The sequence below is a fragment of the Rhinoraja longicauda genome, chromosome 24 (genome assembly GCF_053455715.1).
Source record: "Rhinoraja longicauda isolate Sanriku21f chromosome 24, sRhiLon1.1, whole genome shotgun sequence".
Lineage (NCBI taxonomy): Eukaryota > Metazoa > Chordata > Chondrichthyes > Rajiformes > Arhynchobatidae > Rhinoraja > Rhinoraja longicauda.
Window position 1 is genome coordinate 18394100 of NC_135976.1, and position 12661 is coordinate 18406760.

The following is a 12661-nucleotide window of genomic DNA, read 5'->3' on the forward strand; positions in this document are numbered from 1 at the left end:
GTTTTTTTTCAGGGTAAACGAGTCATTAGTGCTGATGGTACTGAAGGCTACAACGACTTATGCCATGAAAACGCCATGCTACAGAAAGAAAGTGACATGTTGAGAATGAGATTAAAAGCCATGCAAGAAACCATCGAAGCACTGAATAACAGAGTGACACAACTCTTGAGTAACGAAGCCGCGCAGATAATCGCCAGTGCAGGTAAGATTATTAATGAACACCAGAATGTCATTTTACTTTCAGTAGGCAATTCTTGACTATGCCTAGTTATGCCCGTCTGATTTACTCTGTTTTGCAGGGAATGGAGGTGATATGGGCCAAAGGCAGGCTGGTGTGACTTGCGTAGATGGGGCATCTTGGTTGGCATGGGCAAATTGGGCCGAAGGGCCTGTTTCCATGCTGTAATAATAATAATAATAATAATGCATTACATTTATATAGCGCTTTTCTAACACTCAAAGACGCTTTACAAGGTTTACTAAAACATAAAAGAAAATAAATAGATAAATGAGTAAACGCAGAGAAAAGGAAAATGAAGGTGAGGTAACGGTCAGTGATTGAAGGCAGTGCTGAACAAATGAGACTTCAGTGATGTTTTGAATGTGGTGAGTGAGGAGGAGTCTCTGACGGTTTGGGGTAGTGAGTTCCAGAATGTGGGAGCAACGATGGAGAAAGCTCTGTCCCCCCAGGATCTGAGTTTGGTCCGGATGGGAGGGGACAGGAGGTTAGCAGCAGCAGAGCGGAGGGTACGGGTGGGAGTGTGTCTGTGGAGGAGGTCAGTCAGGTAGGATGGGGCCAGGTTATGGAGGGCTTTGTATGTGATGAGGAGGATTTTGTACTGGATTCTCTGGGGATGGGGAGCCAGTGGAGCTTGTAAAGGACGGGGGTGATATGGTCACGGATCGGGGAGTGGGTGAGTAGACGGGCAGCGGAGTTCTGGATGTGTTGGAGTTTGTTGATAATTTTTTAGGGTGAACCATAGAGGAGGCTGTTACAGTAGTCCAGACGGGAGGTGATGAAGGTGTGGATGAGGGTTTCAGCAGCTGTGGAGGAGAGGGATGGACGGAGACGGGCGATGTTTTTGAGGTGGAAGAAGGCTGTCTTGGTGATGTGTTTGATGTGTTTGTCGAAGTTGAGAGTTGCCTCCTCACAATGACTCTATGTTTAGGCAGATGAGATTAGTTTATCTCAGTATCATGTTCAGCATAGACATTGTGGGCTGAAGGGCCTGTTCCTGCACTGTTCTGTTCCATGTTCATCACAAACCTTCAGTTGTTTTATTAAGAGGTAGCCAGTAGCATTCAGACAATTCAAAGAAAATAATTTCAGTAATTTCATTGCTGTAATTTTTGGAATGATTTGGAATTGGCAGGTGATAATTTAAATCATTGGTCACCGTCGCTGCGAATTGGTTGTGATGTACAAGTCATTTGTATTTTTTGACTATCCATCTTCTCTTGTTATTTTCAGGTAATCTTTGAGTGGTTTTCTAAAATGAAGCAGATAATTATAGACCAGTTTGCCTGACATCGGTGGTGGGGAAGATGCTGGAGTCTATTATTAAATTATTAGGATGCATTTGGATAGCAGTAACAGGATCGGTCCAAATCAGCATGGATTTACGAAAGGGGAAATTTTGCTTGACTAATCTTAGGGAATTTTTTGAGGATGTAACAAGTAAAATGGATAAAGGAGAGCCAGTGGATGTAGTGTATCTGGACTTTCAGGAAGCCTTTGATAAGGTCCCACACAAGGAGATTAGTGGGCAAAATTAGAACACATGGTATTGGGGGTAGGATATTGACATGGTAGAAAATTGGTTGGCAGACAGGAAACAAAGAATAGGGATTAACGGGTCCCTTTCAGAATGGCAGGCAGTGACTAGTGGGGTGCCGCAAGGCTCAGTGCTGGGACCGCAGCTATATACAATATATATTAATGATTTAGATGAAGGAATTAAAAGTAACATTAGCACATTTACAGATGACACAAAGCTGGGTGGCAGTGTGAACTGTGAGGAGGATGCTATGAGGATGCAGGGTGACTTGGATAGGTTGGGTGAGTGGGCAGATGCATGGCAGATACAGTATAATGTGGATAAATGTGAGGTTATCCACTTTGGTGGCAAGAACAAGAAGGCAGATTATTATCTGAATGGTGTCAGTTTAGAAAAAGGGGAAGTGCAACGAGACCTGGATGTTCTTGTACATCAGTCACTGAAAGTAAGCATGCAGGTACAGCAGGCAGTGAGAATAGCTAATGGCATGTTGGCCTTCGTAACGAGAGGATTTGAGTATAGGAGCAAAGAGGTCCTTCCGCAGTTGTACAGGGCCCTGGTGAGACCACACCTGGAGTATTGTGTGCAGTTTTGGTCTCCTAATTTGAGGAAGGACATTGCTATTGAGGGAGTGTAGCGTAGGTTCACGAGGTTAATTCCCGGGATGGCTGGACTGTCGTATGATGAAAGAATGGAACGACTGGGCTTGAATTCACTGGAATTTAGAAGGATGAGAGGGGGTCATATAGAAACATATAAGATTATTAAGGGATTGGACAGGGTCGATGCAGGAAACATGTTCCCGATGTTGGGGGAGTCCAGAACCAGGGACCACAGTTTAAGAATAAGGGGTAGGCCATTTAGAACTGAGATGAAGAAAAACCACTTCACCCAGAGAGTTGTGAATTTGTGGAATTCTCTGCCTCGGAAGGCAGTGGGGGCCAATTCACTGGATGCATTCAAAAGAGAGTTAGATAGAGCTCTTATGGCTAGTAGAATCAAGGGATATGGGAAAGGGCAGGAACGGGGTACTGATTGTGGATGATCAGCCATGATCACATTGAATGGCGGTGCTGGCTCGAAGGGCCGAATAGCCTAATCCTGCACCTATTTTCTGTGTATCTTTGAAGCTGGTTTCGCTGATTATGTTATTGGCTCTTACCTGAATGTATTGATCCGTTAGTCCAGATTACTGATCAATAGAGAGAACTGACCGATTGTAGTTGTTGCTGACTGGAATGAGCATTTCACCGTAAAGCAGAAGTCACGGGATGTTTCTAATGTATATGAATGCATTTACCGGACTCAATCTACCCTGAACGCCCCATTACAAGAAGGATGTGGTGGCTTTGGAGAGGATGCAGAGGAGGTTTACCAGAACGCTGCCTGGATTAGGGGGTTGTTAGCTACAAAGAGATTGTTGGACAGATTTAGATTTTTTTCTCTGGAACGTCAAAGGTTGTGGTTTATCAAACCTGATAAAAGTATATAAAACAATGTGAGGCAGAGATAGGATAGGCAGTCAGAACCCTTTTCCCAGGATGGAGATGCCAAAGACTAGAGGGCATAGCTTTCAGGTGAAAAGGGGGATGTTTAAAGGAGACGTGTGGGGAAAGATTTGCACAGAGAGTGGTGGGTGCCATGGGTGGAGTGGTGGAGACAGATACGATGGTTGCATTTTGGATAGGCACACTGATTTGCAGGGAATGGAGGGGTATGGATCATGCGCGGGCAGAAGAGATTAGTTTAACTTAGCATCTTGTACAGCACAGACGTTGTGGGCCAAAGGGCCTGTTCCTGCGCTGTCCTGTACAATGTTCATCGCAAAGCTTAATGAAAGCAGAAAATGCTGGAATACCTGGTTGGCTGGGCTCCATCCGTGGAGAGGAAAACAGACTTAGCCTTTGGTGTTCATGATCTTTGACCATATGGCACTCTGATCAGTGAGCAGCAATGAAATATAGTCATTGAGTGTGTAGGGAGGAACTGCAGATGCTGGTTTAAACCAAAGACAGACACAAAAAGCTGGACTAACTCAATGGGTCAGGCAGCATCTCTGGAGAAAATCCTGACCCGCTAAGTTACTCCAGCAAATGTTGTCTTTATTTGTAACCCAGCTTTTGCAGTTCCTTGTGACCAAGAATCTTATATATATCTTATCAGCCCCCCCCTGGTCATGGCTGACCATGGGTGATGCATCCTAGTGGGCAAAATTAGAGTACATGGTATTGGAGGTAGGGTACTGACATGGATAGAAAATTGGTTGACAGACAGAAAGCAAAGAGTGGGGATAAATGGGTCCCTTTCAGAATGGCAGGCAGTGACTAGTGGGGTACCGCAAGGCTCGGTGCTAGAACCACAGCTATTTACAATATACATTAATGACTTGGATGAAGGGATTAAAAGTACCATTAGCAAATTTGCAGATGATACAAAGCTGGGTGGTAGTGTGAGCTGTGAGGAAGATGCTATGAGGTTGCAGGGTGACTTGGACAGGTTGTGTGAGTGGGCGGATGCATGGCAGATGCAGTTTAATGTGGATAAGTGTGAGGTTATCCACTTTGGTGGTAAGAATAAGAAGGCAGATTATTATCTGAATGTCAAGTTAGGAAAAGGGGACGTACAACGAGATCTTGGTGTCCTAGTGCATCAGTCACTGAAAGGAAGCATGCAGGTACAGCAGGCAGTGAAGAAAGCCAATGGAATGTTGGCCATAACAAGAGGAGTTGAGTATAGGAGCAAGGAGGTCCTTCTGCAGTTGTATAGGACCCCAATGATTCCACACCTGGAGTACTGTGTGCAGTTTTGGTCTCCAAATTTGAGGAAGGATATTCTTGCTATTGAGGGCGTGCAGCGTAGGTTTACTAGGTTAATTCCCGGAATGGAATATGTTGAAAGACTGGAGCGGCTAGGCTTGTATACACTGGAATTTAGAAGGATGAGAGGGGATCTTATCGAAACATATAAGATTATTAAGGTGTTGGACACGTTAGAGGCAGGAAACATGTTCCTAATGTTGGGGGAGTCCAGAACTAGGGGCCACAGTTTAAGAATAAGGGGTAGGCCATTTAGAACGGAGATGAGGAAAAACTTTTTCAGTCAGAGAGTTGTGAATCTGTGGAATTCTCTGCCTCAAAGGCAGTGGAGGCCAATTCTCTGAATGCATTCAAAAGAGAGCTAGATAGAGCTCTTAAGGATAGCGGAGTCAGGGGGTATGGGGAGAAGGCAGGAACGGGGTACTGATTGAGAATGATTAGCCATGATCACATTGAATGGTGGTGCTGGCTCGAAGGGCCGAATGGCCTCCTCCTGCACCTATTGTCCATTGACTAGATGTTGGCTGCTTGCTCCAAACCTCGGCTAGAGCAGCGTCGCTTGTGGCTGAAGAGACCAATGTGGGAGTGACCATCTCTATTGGTATATATAAAAAGCATTGTGGAATGCTGATTTAAGGAACTGAAACCAAATTTTGTGTTTATTGCACCTTTTAATTTACATTGATTTAGCTACCATTTAACTGTTTTAAAAAGAAATAAAAACCTCCACGTACCAATTTTTGATCATACTTCATTGGATTTTATCTTGCACTGAACATAATTCCTTTTATCCTGTACCTGCACATTGTGGACGGATTGCTTCTAGTCATTCTTTCCACTGACTGGGTAGACTCAACAAAAAAGCTTTCCACGGTACCTCGGAACACGTGACAATGATAATAAACTAAACTAAACATTGTTTCCCAAATTGTGCTCTCTCCTATGTGTACTCTGCAGGAGATGGCAACGAAGAAATAGGTGCGCTGATTCAAAATTACATTCGGGAAATACAGGATCTAAGGTTGGTCCCTGAATTTTAATCTCTGCACTTTGTATATGTCGTGGCAGATTCCCTTGCTTGACCATCTCAGAAAAATAAAACCATATGATGTAGAAGCAGAATTAGGCCGTTCGACCCTTCAAGTCTACTCTGCCATCCATTCGATCATGGATGATATGAACAAAATTACGAAACGCACATGAAATCCTCCCTCCAAAAGTCCCCCTGAAAATGTGTCGCTGAGGCCGGGTGAGGCGCCGATCTCGACCTCATTGGGACTTCCACGGCCGATCGGCGGGGTTGAATTTGCCCCGTGTGGCTCTGGAATTCCAGCCAGGTCAGAGCCGGCAGATTCATTCCTATTGCGGACGTCTGAGGCCGACTTTGCGGACCGGTGTCTCGGTCCCTCGGCGGCTTATGTGGACTGTTCTGGTACCGTGTGACTCCTCTCGGAGGCCGTGACCTCTGTTGGTCCGGCAAAACGGATAATCCAGAAAGGCTCTAAAACCTAGGGGGCTGGAAATTTGGTGGTGGACCTGAACTTTCCCTTGCTGTGAATGTTTGTTTGACTTCTGGAGCTTTGTTTTGGATTTTCTTTGGTCAAAGTCCCCCCGTGACGGAAAGGACCCTCTGTTTCAGGACCAAGCTGTTGGAGAGTGAGGCCATGAATGAGTCTCTTCGTCGTAGCGTCTCTCGACTGACGTCCAGGTCTCCGTATTCGGCGGGATTGTCTCCCATGCCTTGCTCTGCAAATCTCGGCGCCTCTCTGGAATCCGATACCTCTGAGGTTGTGGAACTGGCAAAAAAGGACTTGGAGTTGCTGAAGAAAGAAAGGATACAAAGAAAAAATAGGTGATTGCGTGCATATATTATTATTGGCAGTGCTTTTATCGTAGAACTAAAAGTTGCCGACGTGCACTTTAGAGTTTAGAGATACAGCGCGGAAACAGGCCCTTCTACCCCCGGGACCCACCGACCAGCAATCCAGCAACCCCAACGACCCCTCCGTACACTAGCACTCTCCTACAAACTCGGGACAATTTACAACTTTCACCAAAGCCAATTAACCAACAAACCCGCATGTCTCTGAGGTGTAGGGGAAACCAGAGCAGGGATTAATAAACATGCGTGTTGTGAGGCCGGACAATGAAATAATGACATTTAACTTTTGAGCAGAGAAGGTATGCTGTACCGGCACATACTGTCATCATCTCTAAAAGGTTAAATATCATTATTTTGATATCTGACCATGTATGTGACACGTTTGCATGAAAATGCACTGGCTATTAAATAATAATTTTATTTAGGAATAGGTTTCTCTGAAGTTTGAGCTGAAGGGTTGCCCAGGTAATTAAAAGATGTTAGTTCTGATAGACTGGATTTAGACTTTAGAGATGCAGCACGGAAACAGGCCCTTCGGCCCATCGAGTCCACACAGACCAGCGATCACCCCTTACACTAGTTCTCTGCTACACGCTGGGAACAATTTATAATCTTTACCGAAGCCAATTAACCTGCAGACCTGTACGTCTTTGGAGTGTGGGAGGAAACAAGAGAAATCCCACACGGTCACAGGGGAGAAGGTACCAATTCGGCACAGACAGCACCCGAGGACTGGATCGAACCCAGGTCTCTGGCACTGTGAGGCAGCAGCCCTACCGCTGTGACACTGTGCTACCCCTAGATCATTGCCTATCATCCCTCAGATCCCCGATTTGCATGTGTTGACTTGCAGGCCCTGCTGTGGCTTGATTTGTGATTTGGAGTATTCAACCAGTCAGTACGGCCTCGACCGTACACCTGTAACAGGTCGATAGAGTATTCATCGACCTATCTAATCTCCTCAATCTTCTGAGGGAGTAAAGGCATTGATGAACTTTCCTAAAGTGACCAAAAAGCTACGACTTTAATCTTCACCAATGAGGATATGGCGGGACTGTCATATGTTGAAAGACTGGAGCGACTAGGCTTGTATATATTGGAATTTAGAAGGATGAAAGGGGATCTTATCGAAACCTATAAGATTATTAAGGGGTTGGACACGTTAGAGGCAGGAAACATGTTCCCAATGTTGGGGGAGTCCAGAACAAGGGGCCACAGTTTAAGAATAAGAGGTAGGCCATTTAGAACGGAGATGAGGAAAAACTTTTTCAGTCAGAGAGTTGTGAATCTGTGGAATTCTCTACCTCAGAAGGCAGCGGAGGCCAATTCTCTGAATGCATTCAAGAGAGAGCTAGATAGAGCTCTTAAGGATAGCGGAGTCAGGGGGTATGGGGAGAAGGCAGGAACGGGGTACTGATTGAGAATGATCAGCCATGATCACATTGAATGGCGGTGCTGGCTCGAAGGGCCGAATGGCCTACTCCTGCACCTATTGTCTATTGTCTGATACATATCTGATTACTGGTACTTGAGAAGAAAAATATGGTGGTGTTGATAAGTTATAAAAGCATTTTCAATATCGCACATTTACAAGAAAAAAACGATTGAACTATAAATAACAAACATGGACCATTAATTGGACAGATACCCACATTTTAAAAATATTTTCCTGGAATGTATTTACTCATCCCTTATTCCTTAACAGTCCAGAGAAAGAGAAAAGAAGAAGAAATGTAACGACGGAGAATTGGGAAGAGACAGATGACAATGAAGCAGAAGAGGTACAGAAAAGCAAAGAACCTGAAAAGAAATTAATGTTTAGTTTAGAGATACAGAGTGGAACAGGCCCTTCAGCCCACCGGGTCTACATCGACCAGCGATCACCCTGTACAATAGTTCTATCCTACACATTAGGGACAATTTACGGAGGCCAATTAACCTATAAACCTGCACGTCTTTGTAATGTGGGAGGAAACCGGAGCACCCCGAGAAAATCCATGTGGTCACAGCGAGAAAGTACGAACTCACACAGGCAGCTCCCGCGGTCAGGATTGTATCCGGGTCTTTGGCACTGTAAGGCAGCAACTCTACCGCTGAGCCACTGTGCCGCTGCTGATGTTCTTGTATAGATACAAGGAACTGCAGATGCTGGTTTACAAAAAAAGACCTCAAGTTGTGGAGTAACTCAGCCGGTCAGGCAGCATCTCTGGAGAACATGAATGGATGACGTTTTGAGTCAAGTCCTTTGATTCAGAGATGCTACCTGACCCGCAAAGTTCCTCCAGCACTTTGTGTCTATTTTTGGTATAAACCAGCATCTGTAGTTATTTGTTTCTACATGGCACAGCACAGGAACGGGCCCTTCGGCCCTTAGTGTTTGCACCGGACACGATGCGAAGTTAAACTGATCTCATCTGCCTGCACATGATCCATATCCCTCTATTCCCTGCATATCCATGTGCCTACCTAAAAGCCTCTTAAACACCACGGTTGTATCTGCCTCCACCACTACCCCTGGCAACGTGTTCCAGGCATCTACCATTCGCTGTGTAAAAAAGCCCATCTCCATTAAACTTTGTCCCTCTCACCATATACTGTAGCTGTGCCCTCTCGTGATGGACATTTCCACCCTGTTACTTCTCATCCTTTTGTCATCTCAGGAAGAAAGTTGCTGTGAAGAAGAGGAAGGTGGAGATGAAGAGGAGTTTGACAGTGATGGAAGTCTGGATGAAACGGATACTGAATCAGAGGAGAAAGGTAATGGCATCTTAGAGCTGCATAAAACTGAAACAGGCCCTTCGTTAAGAGTGCAGGAAGGAACCGTAGATGCTGGCTTACACCGAAAATCGACAAAAAATGCTGACGTAACTCAGCGGGTCAGGCAGCATCTCTGGAGAAAAGGAATAGGTGATGTTTTGGGATAACACCCTTTACTGAGAGTCAGGGGAACTAGAGATACGGAAAGGTGCGGAACAGACCAGTGCCGGCACTGATGACCATAAAGCCCACAACGGTCCATTGTTGGCTGTGGAGGAGGAAGGAATACGACCAGTAAAACTAGCAGGAGGACTAGCGTAAGAGTGTTTAGTTGTCAATATGTATCAGCAATGGAACAATTAAATACCTACTTGTATTACTTTTATGTGCAGTCATTGCTGGAAACTGAATGAATATGAAAAGCTCTAAAAGGTGTCTTTACATACCTGATGTGTATGATTATACCTGTGGTTTGTTTTAATTGTACATTGTAGGCAAATGGAAAAACATTATTTCAGAAAGTGCTGGAGTAACACAATGAGTCAGGCAGCATCTCTGGAGAACATGGATAGGTGATGTTTCAGGTCGGACCCTTCTTCAGCACTTTGTGATATCACTTACCCATGTTGTTCAGAGATGCTGCCTGATCCGATGAGATACTCCAGTACTTTGTGTCCTTTTTTGTAAAGCAGCAAATGTAGTTCCTTGCTTCTACATTCTTATTTCAATAGCCTAAAACTTGTAATATTTAGATTAGTTTGGAAATAGGGGCCATCAGGCGGCACGGTGGCACAGCGGTAGAGTTGCTGCCTTACAGCGAATGCAGCGCTAGAGACCCAGGTTCGATCCTGACTACGGGCGCCGTCTGTACGGAGTTTGTACGTTCTCCCCGTGACCTGCGTGGGTTTTCTCCGAGATCTTCGGTTTCCTCCTACACTCCAAAGACGTACAGGTATGTAGGTTAATTGACTGGGTAAATGTAAAAATTGTCCCTAGTGTGTGTAGGATAGTGTTAATGTGCGGGGATCGCTGGTCGGCGCGGACTCGGTGGGCCGAAGGGCCTGTTTCCGCGCTGTATCTCTAAAACTAAAAAAAACAAAAAAACTGTGTCCACGCCGACCAACGGTCACCCTGTACACTAGTTCGATCCTACGCACTAGAGACAATTTTACCGAAGCCAATTAACCTACAAATCTGCATGTTTTTGGAATGTGGGAGGATACCGGAGAAATCTCACACGGTCACAGGGAGAATGTTAAATTGTACAGACAGCACCCTTGATCAGGATTGAACCCAGTGTGTAAGGCAGCAACTCTACTGCTGAGCCAATGTGCTGCCCTTAATGTGTTTAGTCAGGAATTGGTATTAGGTAAACCGTTAATACTGAAGGCAGATAAATCCCCAGAGCCTGGTGGTTTGCATCCCAGAGTACTCAAGGAGGTGGCCCTATAAATCATGGATGCATTGGTGATAATTTTCCAATGTTCTCTCAACTCTGGATCAGTTCATGTGGACTGGAGGGTAACCAATGTAACTCCACTTTTTAAGAAAGGGGGGAGATTGAAAACGGGGAATTATAGACCAGTTAGCCTTACATTGGTAGTGGGGAAGATGCTGGAGTTGATTATCGCAACGCATTTGGAAAGCAGGGATGGGATCGGTCAAAGTCAGCATGGATTTGTGAAGGGGAAATTATGCTTGACTAATCTTCTGGAATTTTTTGAGGATGTAACAAGTAGAATGGATAAGGGAGAGGCAGTGGATGTGGTGTATCTGGACTTTCAAAAAGCCGTTGACAAGGTCCCACACAAGAGATTAGTGTGCAAAATTAGAGCACATGATATTAGAGACAGGAAGCAAAGAGTAGGAATTAACAGGTCCTTTTCAGAGTGGCAAGTAGTGACTAGTGGGGTGCCGCAAGGCTCGGTTGCGAGTTATTTACAATATATATTAACGATTTAGACGAGGGAATTAAATGTGACATGCAGATGACACAAAGCTGAGTGGCAGTGTGAGCTGCGATGAGGATGCTATGAGGCTGCAGGGTGACTTGGATAAGTTGGGTGAATGGGCAGATGCATGGCGGATGCAGTCATATGTGGATAAATGTGAGGTTATCCACTTTGGTGGCAAGAACAGGAAGGCAGATTATTATCTGAATGGTGTCAGATTAGGAAAAGGGGAGGTGCAACAAAACCTGGGTGTCCTTGTACATCAGTCACTGAAAGTAAGCATGCAGGTAGAGCAGTCAGTGAAGAAAGCTAAGGGCATATTGGCCCTCATTGCAAGAGGATTTGAGTTTAGGAGCAAGGAGGTCCTACTGCAGTTGTAGAGGGCCCTGGCGAGACCGCACCTGGAGTATTGTATGCAATTTTGGTCTCCTAATTTGAGGAAGAGCATTATTGCTATTGAGGGAGTGCAGCGTAGGTTCACCAGGTTAATTCCTGGGATGGCAGGACTGTCATATGGTGAAAGAATGGAGCGACTGGGCTTGTATTCACTCGAATTTAGAAGGATGAGAGGAGATCTTGTAGAAACATATAAAATTCTTAAAGGATTGGACAGGCTAGATGCAGCAAAAATATTCCCGATGTTGGGGGAGTCCAGAACCAGGGGTCACAGTTTAAGAATACGGGGTAGGCCATTTAGGACTGAGATGTGTAAAAATGTCTTCACCCAGAGAATTGTGACTCTGAGGAATTCTCTGCCACAGAAGGCAGTGGAGGTCAATTCACTGGACATTTTCAAGAGAGAATTAGATTTAGTTCTTCAGGCTAAAGGAATTAAGGGATATGGGGAAAACGCAGGAACAGGGTACTGTTTTAGATGATCAGCCATGATCATATTGAATGGCGGTGCTTGGCTGATCATCCAGAATTAGTACCCAGTTCATGTTTTCTCCCCATATCCCTTGATTCCGTTAGCCCGAAGAGCTATATCCAACTCTCGCTGAATACATCCAGTGAATTGGCCTCCACTGCCTTCTGTGGTAGAGAATTCTACAGATTCACAAGTCTCTGGGTGAAAACGTTTTTCCTCATCTTAGTCCTAAATGGCCTACCCCTTATTCTTCAACTGTGACCCCTGGTTCTGGACTCCCCCAACATCGGGAACATTTTTCCTGCATCTGGTCTGTCCAATCCCTTAATAATTTTATATGCTTCTATATCCCCTCTCATCCTTCTAAATTCCAGTGAATACAAGCCATTCTTTAGCGTGTGAGATGGACGCGTGAGACTACCTTTTCATTTGTTTAAACCGAAGACAGACACAAAATGCTGGATTAACTCAGCAGGACAGGCAGCATCTCTGGAGAGAAGGAATGGGTGACGTTTCAGGTCGAAACCCTTCTTCAGACTCATTTGTTTAATTGGATTCTGTCAAAGGTTTTAACATTTTTAAACCTGTCGCACTGCCTCGAAAGCTTT

At 45.0% G+C, this 12661-nt stretch overlaps 1 protein-coding gene across 4 annotated transcripts in view; it reads left to right on the forward strand.

The window, feature by feature from the left end:
- kif21b (kinesin family member 21B) overlaps positions 1–12661 on the forward strand; it is a 122725-nt gene that overhangs the window by 52402 nt on the left and 57662 nt on the right. For all 4 annotated transcript variants that reach the window (XR_013548849.1, XR_013548850.1, XR_013548851.1 and 1 more), the window contains exons 9-13: positions 13–202; positions 5552–5615; positions 6234–6446; positions 8182–8257; positions 9137–9233. Coding sequence is in view for 1 of the 4 variants with exons in the window: in XM_078420724.1 (XP_078276850.1) it covers positions 13–202; positions 5552–5615; positions 6234–6446; positions 8182–8257; positions 9137–9233 (640 nt within the window). In the remaining 3 variants the exon portion in view is untranslated. The remainder of the gene's footprint in view (positions 1–12; positions 203–5551; positions 5616–6233; positions 6447–8181; positions 8258–9136; positions 9234–12661) is intronic.